Raw genomic sequence first — 17,429 nt, 5'->3', positions numbered from 1 at the left:
AGGGAGGAGATAAGGAGGCCCAAACTGGGGGCAGGGGGAAGGAAAGAGACATGGCTTCAGGCTTGCAAATACTTTATGCTGACTTTTAGTTCTTTTATTTTATCCTTATTTCATTTCATTTTATTTTTTAATGTTTATTTCTTTTTGAGAGGAAGAGAGACAGACAGCATGAGCCAGGGGAGGGACAGAGAGAGAGGGAGACACAGAATTTGGAGCAGGCTCCAGGAGCTGTCAGCACAGAGCCTGATGTGGGATTCAAACTCATGAACGGTGAGATCATGACCTGAGCCAAAGTCAGACACTTAATCGACTGAGCCACCCAGGCCCCCCATATGTTGTCTTTTTAAAGTTTTCTAGTAGACATCACTCTTATTGGTAGGAAACCAGAGTGATTAAGAGTGTAGACTCTGTGCCTCAGTTGTTGGTTTTATTTTTAATTTTTATTTATTTAAAAATTTTTTCATGTTTTATTTATTTTTGAGAGAAAGAGCACAAGCAGGGGAGGGGCAGAGAGAGAGGGTACAGAGCATCCGAAGCTGGCTCCGTGCTGACAACAGCGAGATTGATACAGGGCTTGAACTCACGAACCGTGAGATATGACCTGAACTGAGGTTGGATGCTCAATGGACTGAGCCACTCAGGTGCCCCTCAGTTGTTGGTTTTAATCTATAAAATAGTAGTAATTGCAGTAGCTACCTCCTAGGGTTTTATGAGGAACAAATGGATCTTTATGTGGAGCTTTAAGTAGTTCTTGCTATGGGTGCTTGGGTGGGTCAGTTGGTTAAGCGTCTGACTTTGGCTCAAGTCATGATCTTGTGTTCTGAGGGGTCGGGCCCCATGTCCAGGTCTGTGCTGACAGTAAAGAGCCTGGAGCTGTTTCAGATTCCGTGTCTCCCTGTCTCTCTGCCTCTCCTTTGCTCGCACTCTGTGTCTCTCTCAAAAATAAATAAACATTAAAAAAATAAAAAGGTAAAAAGAAAGAAAAAAGAATAGTTCTTGCTACATGGTATGTGTTAGCTATTATTCCATTCTTTGAATTTAATAAATGTTCAGGAACGTTATTTTATTAAAAGAATTTTTTTAATGTTTTCACTTATTTTTGAGAGAGAGACAGAGAGAGACAACATGAGCAGGGGAGGGAAAGAGAGAGAGGGGGAGACACAGAATCTAAAGCAGTCCCCAGGCTCTGAGCTATCAGCACAGAACCTGACACAGGGCCCAAACTCACGATCCATGAGATCATGACCTGAGCTGAAGTTGGACACTTAACTGGGTGAGCCACCCAAGAACCCCTATTTATTTTAATGGTCCAATATTAGTTATATACATGATAAAAGTTGTCAATGTAGAACTGTATAATAAAGATCTCTTTAAAAATTGAATTTTATTCATTGAGTAGCCTAGTTTATAACAGACTTCTACCTTAACCAGAGATGAGGTCTTTGATATAATATTATTTAATCCAGTGCCTAGTAATAATGATGGAATTTTCAATAAGTACATGCTGAGAGAGTGAAGGAAAAAATGAATAATGATAATGTTTATTGGGTGCTGACTGTGTGTCAAGAGCTTCACAGACATTTTTGTTTAAACATCATATTTAGGCCTACATACACAATACCCATATATAGTCACTAATATTATGCCCACTTCATAGATGAGGCAACTGACGCACAGTGACTTGAATAACTTGCCCAAAGCCTTGGAGGCAGTGAGAGCTGGGATAGGAAACTGAGTACTGGGGCGCCTGGGTGGCTCAGTCGGTTAAGCGTCTGACTCAGGATTTCAGCTCAGGTCATGATCTCATGGTTTGTGAGATCAAGTCCTCTGTCGAGCTCTATGCTGACAGTGTGGAGCCCACTTGGGATTTTTTTTCTGTCCCCTTCTCTCTCTGCCCCTCCCCTGCTCATGTTCTCTCTTTCTCTTTCAAAATAAAGAAATAAACTTAAAAAAAAAAAAGAAGCTCTTAGTCATTATACTTAACTGGCTTTACTCTATGAATAGTCCCTGAGTAAATGCTTCATAAAAGAGACTTAGGGACTCTGATTTTTCAATTTTAGCTCTTACTCATGGCCTTTTCGTAACATATAACACACACTTTGTGTCTTCTCAGCTTTTCTTGGGGGCTTCTTTGCTCCATGATTAGATCATGCATTTTCTCAATGCAAGTGAAGACCACTGAGAATATGGGCCAGTTTGCTCTGCTTTGAAAAGACCCCAAACTTTTACACTATTTTGATATTATTTTTGTTGATTTGCTATAATTCTTCCTTTCTGTCTGTTATTTACTCTTACTACTATTAAGTGTATCTTTTTTTTAAGTTTATTTAAATATTTTGAGAGAGAGAGAGAGAGAGAGAGAGAGAGAGAGAGAGAGCGAGCATGAGCAGGGGATGGGCAGAGAGAAAGAGAGAGAATCCCCAGCAGGCACTGTACTGACTAACACAGGGCTCAATCTTACAAACCATGAGCTCATGACCTGAGCCGAAATCCAGAGTTGGATGCTTAACTGGCTGTAGCCACCCTGGTGGCCCAACTAGAAGTGTATCTTAAATGTTTGCACATAATTTTAATTCACTGTCTCTGGGTGGAGGTGGGTGGTGTTGCCAAATACAGTCTACATAACAAAACCAAAACTAGCTACTTTGAATTGATTGCTGATTGGGGGGCAGGCATTGTTTTAGGTCCACCGTATACATTGTCTTCTTAATTCTGATGATGTCAAAAAACAGTATTATTCTTCTTTCAGATGAGAAAGCTGGTTTGGAAAAGTGAAATAATTTCCCCAGGATCTTAGAGCTACTAAGTGGTAAAGACAAGACAAAATCCCATGCTTGTCTGAAGTCACAGCTCTAGAACTGTCTCTTCTATTGTACGATGTGTCCTGTTCTGGCCTAGGGAACTGAGGGAGTTCAAGGGACTTGAATGTAGGATGTGTGGAAAGAAATTCAAAGGTGGTGGATAAGGAGGGATAGATCAGCAAAGGCCCCACAAACAACGACGTACTAAAGAGGCCAGATATGATCGTAGCCATGTTCTGTGTAGACAGATGACCTCACTAGCTTCTTGCCTGTCTCATTCCATGTTATTTATTCAGGATTTTCAGTCACGAATCTGTGTTAGGCACTGGGTTCTTGGTTGTACACTGAATAATTGAAATTGCTAGAAGTCTGCCCTGAGCAATCTTCTCAAAATAAAGCCTCTTTTTCTAATTGTTTAAAAATGTTTATTTGATATAACTTTAAGTATCTTTGAAAATAGCACACTGAATTATTAATAACTGGTTTATGGAATTATTCTGTCAGTGAAGTGTGACCTTTTTAGCAGCTGATATTTTAATAGAAACGCTATTTTAAAAAGAATTAATTTTTAATTGATCTATATTCTTTTTTAATGTATATATTTTAATGTTTATTTATTTATTTTGAGAGAGAGAGAGAGAGAGAAGGAGCAGGGAGGGGCAGAGAGAGAGAGGGGCGGGGGGAGAGAGAGAATCCTAAGCAGGCTCTGCACTGTCAGCACAGAGCTCAGCATGGGGCTTGATCTCACAAACCATGAGGTCATGCCCTGAGCTGAAATCAAGAGTCAGACACTTAACCAACTAAACTACTCAGATGCTCTGATTTACATTCTTAATGGATGATTAATATTCTTTTTTTAATGTTTTATTTATTTTATTATTATTTAATGTTTTATTTATTTTTGATACAGAGAGAGACAGAGCATGAGAGGGGGAGGGGCAGAGAGAGAAGGAGACACAGAACTGGAAGCAGGCTCCAGGTTCTGAGCTACCTGTCAGCACAGAGCCTGATGTGGGGCTCGAACCCACGGACGTGAGATCTGACCTGAGCCGAAGTCAGAGGCCCAACCGACTGAGCCACCCAGGCGCCCCTATTTTATTCTTTTTGAGAGAGAGAGTGGCAGCATGAGCAGGGGAGGGTCAAAAAGAGAGGAAGACACAGAATCTGAAGACAGGCTCCAGGCTCTGAGCTAGCTGTCAGCACAGAGCCTGACATGGGGCTTGAACCCACAAACTATGAGATCATGACCTGAGCTGAAACTGGATGCTCAACCAACTGAGCCACCCAAGCGCCCCTGGATGATTAATATTCTTAATGATGATGATTAATGTTGATTTCAACATTGATGCTTAGAATGCTACTTGTATCCAGGTTGCAACTATGGGAATGTGCTGATACAGAAGTCAGAGTCTGAACATAAAGAACTTGAAAGCTTTAAGGACAGAGATTAGAGTTAAGGAGTCTTAGTAAGTAAGAAAGTGGCAAACCTGTTAGATAAGATCAGAAGTCTCTACTTGCTTTGCTAAGAAAGGGTTCAAAGGGGACTGAGAGATTGCCCCTTATGCAGGCAAGAAGCCAAAGGTCTTAACTAGAATTTGAGTTCTATTCTCTCTTTTGCTTCCTCTTCTCTGCAGCCTGCACCTCAGATGAGTTCAATGATAGACTCTCAATTCTACATAGCTCAAGGATTGCTACTCCTAGGTCTGCTTCTCCTGTGTCTGTTTTTGACACACATTTTTTTTTATCTGAATGTTTATAGCATTCATAGTCTATACCACATGATTTAACACCTCATTGTATACATTCTTGCATTCCTTGGAGATTGTTTCTTATATTTTCAGCTTCCTTACAACTAGGTAAGTTCTTGAAGGCAATGATCAAACAGAAGTGTCTTTGGTGGCCTCATGGTTAAGTATTGTAAGGGTCGGCTAAGAGGATCGATATATTCTCAAATGCTTGCAGAAAAATATTTGAATGCCATTAGCAACTTAAAATATATTTCACCTGAGATATGAATGGTTTTCTATGAAGAAAAATGTGTCTATTTTGGTCCACAAAACATGCTTAAAAAGTCTGTGTTATTTTCTTATATTTAAGAGTTATTGATTTTTTATTTCTTGATTTATTGTAAAAGCAGAGTATAGCAGAACTAACATATTTGAATAAAATTCTAGTCAGGTTGCTAACTATAATGTTCATTATAATACTAGTATAATTATTGGGTATATTTCACATTTATAACATAGAAAGGAAGGATTCCTATGCTTTCTTAGTTTATCCAACTTCCTACTGCTTTATAGTTGTTGAAGGTAAAAAATTTTCCCTGGAAAATTTTATTACCATGAACTTCTACTTTGCTAACTTGTTCTCCCTCATAATACAAAGGCCATAAATGCTATTCACATTTCCCAATTTTTTAGGTGGAGTGGATTCCTCCTTTGTGCCATTGCAATGTTTCTTGTGATATTCCCAATGTTTACTTTTCCAAAAAAGCTTCCTCCTCGACACAAGAAAAAGAAAAAGAAAAAATTTTCTGCTGATGTTGTTAATGATGATGATGATGTTATGAAGGAGAAATCAAACACTAGTGAACAAGTGGACAAAAAAGTTTCTTCTATGGGATTTGGAAAGAATGTCAGAGGTAAAGTATCTCTTTGGAGAAAATACATATACCGTATTTTATATTATATCATTTTATATTATTTTATTTTATTGTATCTTATTTATTTATTTATTTACTTATTTTTCATGCATGTTAATTTAGATCAGTGCTACTCAAAGTGTGGGTCAGGCCAGTGCTACCCACCAAGTGCTACTGGCTTGTGAAAAGTACTGACAGTTTGAGTGTTGAGAAACTTTATGCCTGTTGAATCCAATAATAATAAGGAACTTAGCTTGCATTTTGTGTGTTAAAAATTTTATTTTCTTATAATTCATTCTTTAATGTATTTTGCAAAATATCCGTATATGATAGACTGGAAACATTAATTTAAAAATAGCTCTTTATCACAGATTGAGAAGCACTGACCAGATCCTTAAGATCCAGGTATCTATCTATGTCATTTACTGTACTCAGAGATGTCTGATTTTTAAAATACTGCATTGTAGGATGAAAGGGTTTTTTTTTTTTTTTTTCCTCAGAGGAATGGTGGGTTTGGTGGTGTGGCCTGGTCCTTACTTAAACATAAAACCTCAGACTGGACCCCGCTCTCATTCAGCAGTGGCCCCATCAGATGCTTGTAAGGGGCCATAGAATGGGCCTCTACACCTCCATGTAAAAACATCCAGAAAGTTCCAGAGACGTGTCCTGGTCTATTTTTTCATTTTTATTTGTCTTAAAATTAAAGACTAGATCAAGCAATTTCGAATCTAAACAACTTAAATTAATTTTAATGAGGGAATATTTGTTCAGTGTTCAATATGTCTATTGAGTGACAATAAGTCCCTCTAAGCTAAGAAAACTGTCATACCCCATTTCCATTAATTTCAGCCTATTATTCCCTGAATTGATTTTTTAAAAATTATAAATATAATATTCATAAATTCATTACATTATGAATATAATATAACATAGTATTTACCAAGTGCTTACTTACATCAGCCAAGATTGTTTTAGGTAAAATTTACCTAAGCACATTATCATCTCACTTTGACTATATGCACACTAAAGTCAAAGAGGGACCTCACAGAAGTTACTAATATATTACGTAACTGTCCCAGCAGTCAAAGAAAAATAATAGATTGGACTTTACGATTATATTTTTGCGAAACAAGTGAAGTCACATTTCTTTGAAAATGCTCCTTCCAAGTTTTAGATCTGCCTCCTCTGTTCCCCTTCCCCCACCAATTATTTTGTGAACCTGTGTACTTTCGGAACGGCAAAAATTACTCTGCTCTAATGCCAACAAGGATTCTTCGGATGCTAGTGTGGTGTGAGTGTTTAACATGTGGGCCAACCCATCATTTTTCATGGATGTGTTATGGATCCTGATGGCTATTACCAAAGGAGTAATTTTTTTTATAAGCTGATTGAGAGCAAGACTGGTATTAAAAATTTACAACACATGAATAGACTTAGAGTCTTTTAAAAAATGTTTATTTATTTATTTTGAGAGAGAGAGTGCATTTGAGCAAGGGAAGAGCAGAGAGAGAGGGATGGAGAGAATCCCAAACAGCTCCATGCTGTCAGCGCAGAGCCCCATATGGGGCTCGATCCCACAAAACTGTGAGATCATGACACGAGCTGAAATCCAGAGTTGGACACATAGCTGACTGAGCCACCCAGGTTCCCCAGCTTAGAGTATTAATTTATAAAGATTAAAAAGTAGAGTCAATGGGAGACATAAAGACATAGGTAAGCTAAGATTGTATATTTTATAGCTTAAGGGTAGATGGTTTGAATGTGAAATATGTGCTCTGTTGGATAGTAGAGAAAAGGAAGAGAAGACTGATATCAAACACCAACAACAGATAGGTCTGTAGAGGGGGATGGTATTCCTTTGGAGGATGCAGTGTAGACAATGATGTGCATGTTGCGTTGACCACTGGGACCTTCCCGTCTTTGCAGAGGAGGCCTGCTGACTGCTGGTACCTTCATGAAGGTCTGCAGGTCTTCCTTGCCTGAAGGTTTTCTTTGTGGGCTGGGAAACCTCTTGGCTCCTGCTTGAGTCTGGCATCAAGTGCCAGGGAATTAACACTTTTCCACCCCCACATAGCAGTCTTTTCTCCCCCCACCCCATATTTACTTATTTTTGAGAGGGCAGGGGAGGGGCAGAGAGACGGGGACAGAGGATCTGAGGCGGGCTCCATGCTGACAGCAGAGAGCACGATGTGGTGCTCAAACTCATGAACCATGAGATCATGACATGAGCCCAGGTCAGATGCTTAACCAACTGAGCCACCCAGGTTCCCGCTACCCACCACGGCAGTCATCACCACTGGCTGATGCACACCCCAGCTTCCCAACTTGGTGGTGAGACAATTCTGAGGTACATTTCTACATTCCTTGTGGGCAGCTCTTGGTTCCTGTGCACTCCTGAATAGCGTTTTCTGAATCTTCTCAATAAACTGCTTGAACTTGGATCTTTGACTGGGGTCTACTTCTGGGGGAAAGTGCACTTAGGCATGTGGGTTCAAAAGTAGAAAAAGTGGTTGTGGAATTCTAAGATTGTTTTTCAAAACTGAATCTATATACTGTTTTATTGGGTACCATCTTGTACTGCCAGGGATTTCTCCTCTCCACCTTTTTTATGCTCAATCTGATAGATGAGGATATTTTCTTTTAACGGAAAGAGTAAGAGGAATCTTTAAGAAGTGATGGGTAGTTGGTTTATAAAATCTGTTTCCTTTCTGATTTTCATGTCAGTATTTCTGATATATTCTCAGCTGTTTCCTCCTATGCTTTCATTGTGATGGTGATGGCTGATTGCACTTCTGCAGCTAAACCTCCTGATTGGGGGACAGAGCTGGCTCATTGTTACTTTAACTTGTGCTGGGTTCTCTCATTGTATCTGGACTAGAACTTCAGGAAGCACTTTGCCCTTTTAGAAAGGAATTGTGTTTTAATGGGAGTATAACGTGCAAATGTTTTGCTTAAAATGGTTTAAATGATCGTGATGATGTAGGAATAATGTTCAATAGAATATTCAAAATTATTTCATATTTATCTTATACTTACTGATTTTTTCCAGAATATATAATACCTAACACCTATAGGAAATGACACTCTAATATTTAGTCTGCTTTTGAAAAGACCAAATAGGATCTCTGAGAGTCATTCCCATTCTTGAGTGAAGTCTGAGTTTGATTCTCTGTTTCTTTTTTCCCTTGTTCTGCTTTCTGTAGGAAGGCTCCTTCAGGTCTTTATTTCATATTTGTTTTTTTAGGTTTATTTATTTATTTTGAGAAAGAGACAGGGAGAGCGAGCAGGGGAGGGGCAGAGAGAGAGAGGAAGAGGGAGAATCCCAAGCGGGCCCTCCAGTGTTAGCTTGGAGCCCTAGGTGGGCTTGAACTCACAAACCATTAAGTTGAGCTGAAACCAAGAGTTGGACGCTTAACCAACCAGGTGTCCCCAAAGTTTAAAATTTTTTATTTGAGAGCGAGAGAGAGACAGACAGACAGACAGAAAGCACAAGCAGGGGAGAGAGGCAGAGGGAGAGAGAGAGAGAGAGAGAGAGAGAGAGAGAGAGAGACTCTTAAGCAGGCTCCATGCTCAGTGCAGAGCCTCCTCCCACGACTCTGTGATCATGACCTGAACCAAAATCAAGAGTTGGACACTCAACTGACTGAGCCACCCAAGTACCCCTTTATTTAATATTTGAAATGTGTATACCAGTATTTGCTTTTTCAAAGAGAAGGTGGCAAGATACCCAAGTTAATAACTTATACTTCCTTAAAAAAATGATTTGAGCCATACAAATCCAACTCTCTGCGTCCACATTTTAATGATAGACATTGGGGAAATCTGACTCAGTGTTTCTACATTCTTGTTATAAATTATGCAGGAATACGACTGTTTTAAAATACCACAAAGGAGAAAGTAGAATTTTTATGTGTCTGCGTCACCTTTCCATAAGGAGATTAGCATTGATTGCATCAAAATCTTACCAATAAAAATAAACACTTAAAATACTTAACTGGATCAATCTTCCTGAGGTTTGAGGTCCAGCATTTTAATGTCTTCCAAATTTAGCTGGATATCTTCCTAAATAGAAAACTTTCGGTTACTGTTAATCATAAGTAAAAATTTATTTTTGTGTCTACTTTTAACCTTTTAACTGCTTAACATTATTAATGAGCATAAAATATAACAGATTCTTCTCTTCTAGACTTTTGTCTGTGGTGGATTAGAATGTGTTTTTTTTAAAGAAATTTTTAATGTTTATTTATTTGGGGGGAGGCCCGAGTGGGGAAGGGGCACAGAGAGAGGGAGACACAAAATCTGAAGCAGGCTCCAGGCTCTGAGCTATTAGCACAGAGCTGGATGCAGGGCTTGAACTCACTAACTGTGAGATCATGACCTGAGCCGAAGTCGGCTGCTTAACCGACTGAGCCACCCAGGCACCCTGACTGCAATATGTTTATAATCCTAACTAAATAAAATAGTTAACTCTGAAATGATGAACTGATTTAAAGAGACTATTGGAGGTATGGAATTCTGATCACTGAAGGATTGTGTTGTCATCACTTAATTCGATGACTACTCACTCTATAGAAATGCTGTACTCCATGCTGCGGTGGAGACGAAGAAGAATGAGCAATGGTTTGCCCTCAGGGAACCTGTACGCCATGGAGGGAGACAGGACAAGTACAGATGGAAAGACCAGGAAGGGGGACCTACACAATGGCGTGAGGTTCAATGGCAGGCAAGGGAACATCTGGTTGAGGGGTCAGGAACGGTTTCCTGGAGGAGGTGGGATTAATGGAGAACCCCCGCATGCTGGGAGAATTTCAGTAGGTGGAGGTTGTATGGTTCCAGTCAGAGAGAGCAAAGGCAAGGTCCGAGGTGTTTGAGAATGCTGAGCAAGCATCCTGTGTTTGGTTGTACGTGGAGACGCCTGGGAGACGAGGTTGGACAGGGAAGGCATGGCCACATTGTGCGTAGAGAGCTTGAGTGGATTAGGGAGGGAAAGGGGTAGAATGGGAGGAGGGGCCCAGGTAGAAAGTTATGGTAGAGTCCTCTGTGAGAGGTGACGATGGTTTTGAGTAGCAAACAAGGAAAGGAGAGTAGCCTGCCAAACTAGTCTCCCTACTTCTATCCCTGTCCCTCTTGGTTGCTTTCGACTCTGCAGCCAGAAGGATGCCTCTCCTCTGCCTGCTTCTCTGGTCTTCTGTCTCACTCGCAAAAAAAGTCTCCACCCTATAGGACCTGCCAGGGTTAGTATCTGGGCTCTGCTTATCTGTAGAATTCCGTCTCCTTCTTGCAGCCCCATTTATTTATTCCGCCTCAGCACATTGGGCTCATCACTGGTCCTCAAACCTGCCGGACATACTCTCACCTCAGGCCCCTGCATTTGACACTCCTGTGGTGGGAATGCTCTTCCCAGAACTCACTTCCTGCAGGATATTATTACTCGGTGTCCCTTCTCAGGGAGGCCTTGCTTGGCCACCCTTTTTAAAAATCTCCACCTTCCTCCCTAAAGCTTTCTTATCTCTTGCTCTCCTCTAATTTTCTCCTTAGAACTCATCACTATTTAACATACTATATATTTTACTTATTTATCTTATTTATTTTCTCCACAGTGAGAAATAAGCCCCATGAAGGCAAGGATATTTGGTCCACCATGTTCCTTGATGAATTTATACCACTTAGGAGGTAGTCAATATTTGATGACTGAATTATTGAGTGATGAGAAGGGAAGGAGAGGTTGTGTCTATAGGATGTGGCAAATGATATGAGGATAATGAGGAAGGAGGGATCAAAGATAGTTTTAGAATTTCAACCTCAGGTAATGGGGAGAAGAGCTAGTTAAGAGGGGCAGAAGGAATAAATCCCAAATCAGAGCTGCCCAAGGACATCCAGAACTACTGCATGTGGCTCTTTGCTAGGTGTTTTAAAACTAGTATAGTATGGAATATGTTGGGGTCAATCCTTGTCTCAGCAAAGAGGGATCACCAAAACCACATGCCTGGTCTATGCTATGTTAGCTCTTTTGCATATTGCTTTTGTTCCTTTGCTGAATTTCAGGTTAGTTTTATGTATGCAGCTTTTATTGAAAGCCATTGCTTTTGCTTTTTGTTTTGTTTTGAAAGCCATTGCCTTTGAATCCCCCATATTTGCTGTAGGAGCATTGCCCGCTGTCCTATTTTGTGAAAACAGTGGTTCTCAAACATAGGCTACTGAGGAAGCACCACCAGGGCGTCTTAAAACCCACGGTGCTGGGCCCTGGCCCAGAGCGTTTGAGTCAGGAGGCCTGGGGTATGGTCTGAGGCTTTGCATTTGTATCAGCTCCTCTGGTGATAGCAGTGCTGTAGTCCAGTGAGCACACTGGGAGAATCACTACTCTAGAACATCGTGAGGAAAAGCAATTAGATTGTTTCTGCAAACAACGATTATATAACTTTTTGTTTTGGTGGCCAGGAAAAAAAGAGTCAAATTTGAAACCCTGTAAAGATCTTATAGACATATTTTTTTTTTCTGGTTTCCATGTTCTGCTTTATTTATGTCTTTTCTCTCTCTGGTTCCTTGTTTCATTTCTCTATTTCATTTAATTTGTTGTATGTATGTTATCTTGTGGTAAGCCGTACCTTTAGAGTTGGAGCTTAGGAGGTGAATGGTTACAGGCCTTGCAAAGAATTCCTGAAAAATCAAACATTTTCTTTATATTCGGTGCAAATTAACTGTGGGGTTACTTATCAGAGTGGTATCTACTTAGAAAGTTATATACAAAAATACTATTGGTGCTGGATTTAAAAAGCAGAATAGTATTGTGGCCAGTAACCACTAATGATGTGTCTTGGGCCTTGACATCTGCTGTTTTTGCCCACTGTCTGTAGGAAGATGGTTATGGAGCTCTACCTGCTGGCCCAGAGGGGACTGTGGTGTGCAAAGTCCCCTCGTTCCTTCTACTCTCTCTCTCTCTCTCTTTTTTTTTTTTTTTTGGCAAGCAGGGAATGCCATTTGCCAGTGTGTTATGGAAGGGAGGGGGAAATTGCAATATTTTCATGGAGACTTATGATTAGGGAACATTGGGGGGGTCATTAGTTTCAAAGAAGATAAACAGGAAATAGGGACACTTGGGTTGTATGTTGGCCGTATTACATATGAGAATGACTTCCTCCCACTCCCCTCTCTCTCTTTCTTTCTTGCTTTCATGTTTTCTGTCTTTCACAAATACCTTTATTGACAAAGTACGACAGGATGAAGAACTAGGAGGAAGAAAGGAAAATAGACATAATAAAATAGAGGTCTTTAAATGGAGGTATGTGCATTCTAAGGAAAGCTGAAGGAGCAGGAGGAAGGAATTCCTAAGTCAGCTGCCCGAGTCAGGAAAGACTTGTCTTAGAAGATGATGTATTGTTGCATCCCTTTAATATTGCAGAGTTATTTGTTTTTGTTTTTAGAATATAAAAGTATTACATATCCATAGTAGAAAATTTAGCAAGTACATAAAGATATAAAGGATAAAATAAAAGTGAGTTCCAATATCATTCCTGAACATAAATGCTTATTTTTATAGGAAAAAAGTATATTTTGAAACTAGATAGATGTGGTGGTTGCACAGCATTGTGAATGTACTAAATACTACTGAATGGTTCACTTTAAAATAGTTAATTATATGTTATGTGGATTTTACCTTAATAAGTTGTTTTTGAAAGATATTTATTTTACTTGAATTTAGTCATGGGCTGTAAACTTCAGATATACCTTTTTTTTCTCACAAGAAGAGATATTATGCGCAAATTATCTATGTCAGAAAAATCACAAAAAAGCATTAACAAGGGTACGTATGTCTGTTTCGTAGTTGACATTTATCATTTATATTGGGGATTAACGTTAATTTCCAGGCAATAGAATTCAGTCAACAACTTCACAATATTTTATAGTATTCATCTATTTTATATAATAATGAAACCTTCCCCTTCATCTTATCCCCAGTTTAAATTAAAAAAAAAAGATGTCAAATGAACAAAATTGAAATATCTGTCTACCTAATAAAGGTCCTTTAGAAGAATGTAACAGAGAACAGCTGATTCGGAAGTAGATGGTCAGCAGACAAAAACAAGCACCATGACACATCATAGGGAAGGAATGCTCCTGCAACCAAAAAAGATCAGAAAATAAATTGAAGGATTAAAAACATATTAAGACAAATTAGCATATAGATATTATCATTCATAATTGTGACTTTGAATCTTGAAGAAAATGTCACATTATGCTATAGATTTTCTGGTAACACCAGTTGATTCATAAAGCAACAAAGTTTAAAGCTTTTTTGCTTTAAGAGGCAATTGCCCAGTTATCTGAAAAATTTAAGCATACCAAACACCTCTATTCTGGATATGCTAGATGAATGAAATATTGTTTATTTCCTTCTTCTCTTGTTAGCATTTTATTGTTTTCTGTTTTTAAATATTTTTAAATGTTTATTTAGTTTTGAGAGAAAGAGACAGAGTATGAGAGGGGGAGGGACAGAGAAAGAGAGAAACACAGAAATGGAAGCAGTCTCCAGGCTCCGAGCTGTCAGCACAGAGCCTGATGTGGGGCTTGAACTCACGGACTGTGAGATCATGAGCTGAGCCAAAGTCAGAAGCTTAACCAACTGAGCCACCCAGGCACCCAGCATTTTATCATTTTCTTTAATGGAATCTTTAGTTTATAATTTGATCTAAATCCTTTTAGGTTTCTTTAGCTCTAAAAGGCCATACTTTGAAAAGGATTATCTATTTGGTCCTTTACATTTTTCTGTGGTTTTGGTAGGAAAACCATTATATAGTCCAGCCTTTGTCTTATGACTTATATTTTCTTAATAACTAGCTCAGTCCCCAGCAGGAAATTAGGCATCTTTGGAATATATTTTATTTTCTTACAAGTATATGGATATCTTTTCAGTACAAATTTTTGCTATGATCTTATAATGAATATTAGTCAATAAACACATTCCGAATATGTTTTTGAGTGCCTATGAAATGCCAGTTGTATGCTAGGAGATGAAGCTATACGGATGTACCAAAGTTCTACTTTCGTAGCATTTACACTCTCCTGAAACAGGTAAACGCAGAGCTTTGGAAGACTTGATGAGTAGCTGTATAAATGGCATGCTGTCGGAGCATAAAGGAGGAGCACTTGTCTGTCTGGAGTGGCTGTCTCCTACAGACTAGATGGATGAACTTGACATTTGTTGAGCAGACTTGTGGGGAATACAGTAAACAGTAGAGACAAGAAAGACCATGGTCATGTAGGGAGCTTATGGTGGGCAATCACAGAACTTCAGAACTGGAAGGGTGAACAGCAACCCTGTGTTCAGGGTTTTGCAAGTGAGGGAGGTTAAGTTCATAGCAGCTGAGCCTTCTTATTTTCTTGGTCATTCTCTCTGTTGGCATATCTTTTCCAATTATATCATTATGTAAGAAAGTCTGCTCAGTAGTTTAAGACAAAAAGGCATGATACGGGCTTTCAGTTTGTAAAGGACAGAAGCAAGTTCACACCCCCTAAGATAGGGGGTTCTAGCGTAAGGCTCTCTCAAGGGCCCCTGGCAGCTCTGGGAATGTGTTCCCTGCTTCTGGATCCAGACCCACTCTGCATACTCAGCTGCAGGTTGAGACTCAGTTCCTTTTCCTTATTTATGTTCTCACTCAATCTTCATACTCACGGCCTAATTCGCTCTCAATGTCTCAGGTGCCAACTCTAAGGGACATGAAGTAAAGGGCTTGGCCAACGTGGGGTGTCCCAGGCCTCTTGGCTGCAGGGCTGCCTTCCAGAAGCAGCTTTGAGTCCAGCCTCTTTGCCTGGCCCAATCAGCTCATTTTGGGATACCAGGTCACACGCTACAAACCTTGCTATGTGAGCCTAAAGAGACACTGAGAAGGGGTCTTTCAGCAAGGCAGTGCCTCACAGACCTATCTTCAGAATGGGATCCATTTCACAATACTAAATGTATTTCTAGTGAGTTCCTCCCTCTGTCCACTTTTAAAGAGGACTGCCACCTTTCAGGTCCTATGAAACCAGGCTCACTTAAAGTTTTGCTCTTTAAAAACAACAACAACAACAACAACCACTTTATTCTAAACATATACTTCAGGTTGTAGGCTTCTTTTATGATGGAGCGCAAAACATTCATATATACTGAGCACACAGATATCAGAACCTGCTGCCTCATTTTATGCTGTGAGCTGCGAGGCTTTGGAGAACAAGAAGCTATGGCCGCTGCCCTTGCAGAGACTGCCCTTAATCAGCTTTCACAGGAACCCAGCCACACCGCACATCTCAGATTTTCTGAAACAAGGTCAGTGGTGGGGGGACTACATCAAATTTATTGTAGCGGAGCCCCATTATGACTGGCATGCAACTCAGCATGTGGTCCAGGTGCCCATGCTGGCTGGCTGGGGGCACCTGCACTTCTGTGGATGTGCACATAGGAGCAGCAAGGGATTTGCCAATGACAGTAACAGGTTGTTTTTTAAGCTAGCCAACAGACAGTGCAATATTAGTTTCAGGTGTACAACCCAGTGATTCAACATTTACATACAACACCTGGTGCTCATCACAAGCGCACTCCTTAAGTAACATTTTCATTAAAAGTGATTTCTATGTAGAGCTTATCTTATGGTACATGCTATTGAATGTTGGTGCTTTGTATTGAATTTTATTTCTATTTTTCTAATGTTTAAGGCATTTCTGGTTTTAGTGTCAGCTTGCCCTTATAATTACATTTTTAAGATTTTGTGGCATTAAACGATAAAAAAAATGACAATCACTATCATTATCTCATCTCTCCATCAGACTTTTTACTGCATTTTAATTTTCTGAAAATTTGTTTATTTATGCACTCATTTATTTATTTATTTTTTAAGACAGAAAAGGAGAGAGAAAGCACAAACATGCATGTGGGTGAGAGACAGGGAGGGGCAGACGGGGAGAGAGAGAGAGACAGAGAGAGAGAGACAGAGAGAGAAAAAATGAGAGTGAGAATGTAAAGCAGGCTTCATGCTCAGTGCTGAGCCCAATGCAGGGCTCTACCTCACGGTGAGATCATGACCTGTGCCAAAATCAAGGGTCCTATGCTTAACCGATTGAGTCACCCAGGTGCCCCCTACTGCATTTTTAATTTTATGATGACAGTTAGAAATGATACTAATAAGCTTATCTAAAATATACTCTATAGCATAAAAATTAGGTATTTGACAGCAAATGTATGGATTTAGCTTAGATTTTTAAACTTTGTGTTTCTTAGACTATTTTGAATTTACGTAAAAGTCACAGAAATAGTGCAAATAACAGTACTCCAGTTCTCCGACTGTCACTGTTTTGGACCTATCTGAGAAGTTGCAGACATGATGCTCTGCTGTCCTGTGCTACTTCAGTGTGTGGTTCCTAGGTACAAGGACACTCTCCTACGTGACCAATGTGCAGCCATCACAATCAGGAAATGAACATTGATCCAGTGCTACCATCTAGACCACAAGCTCTATTCGAACTTCGTCAGTTATTTCAACAATGCCCTTTATGTCCAAATCCAATTCATAGACTACATAGTATATTTAGTTATGGTGTATTTTAGTCTTCAATCTGGATTAGTTTCTCATATTTCCTTATCTATTATAACCTTGATGTTTTTAAGAAGTATAAGCTGATAACTTTATAGACTATCCCTCAATTTGGGTTTGATAGGCATACCACTAAAATGATGCCATGCTCAGTGCCTTAAAATAGAAGCTATATATTGCTAATTTCCTTGTGAACTTTTATCTCTTGGATAAGATTGTATCTACCATGTTTCTCTAAAGTTAATAAGTATATTGCAGTTACAAGTCAATAAGTAATTTATAAGTATTTTGTGGGGAGGCACTTTGAAACTATGCAAATTCAGTTGATTCTGATTCGTGGTAGTTATATTTCATAAAATAACATGAACATTGAATAAGTGAATACGGAAGCATTGCTTTAGGGGAAACATCAGAGTGGATTCT

At 39.4% G+C, this 17,429-nt stretch overlaps 1 protein-coding gene across 1 annotated transcript in view; it reads left to right on the top strand.

The window, feature by feature from the left end:
• The window catches only part of SLCO5A1 (solute carrier organic anion transporter family member 5A1), a 136,370-nt gene that overhangs the window by 60,964 nt on the left and 57,977 nt on the right, over positions 1–17,429 (top strand). Inside the window, exon 4 of the mRNA XM_029923235.1 lies at positions 5,222–5,442. Within this exon, the coding sequence (XP_029779095.1) occupies positions 5,222–5,442 (221 nt within the window). The remainder of the gene's footprint in view (positions 1–5,221; positions 5,443–17,429) is intronic.

Source organism: Suricata suricatta, chromosome 15, assembly GCF_006229205.1.
Source record: "Suricata suricatta isolate VVHF042 chromosome 15, meerkat_22Aug2017_6uvM2_HiC, whole genome shotgun sequence".
NCBI lineage: Eukaryota > Metazoa > Chordata > Mammalia > Carnivora > Herpestidae > Suricata > Suricata suricatta.
Note: the sequence above shows the minus strand (reverse complement) of the source record. Positions and strands in the feature narration are given on the sequence as shown.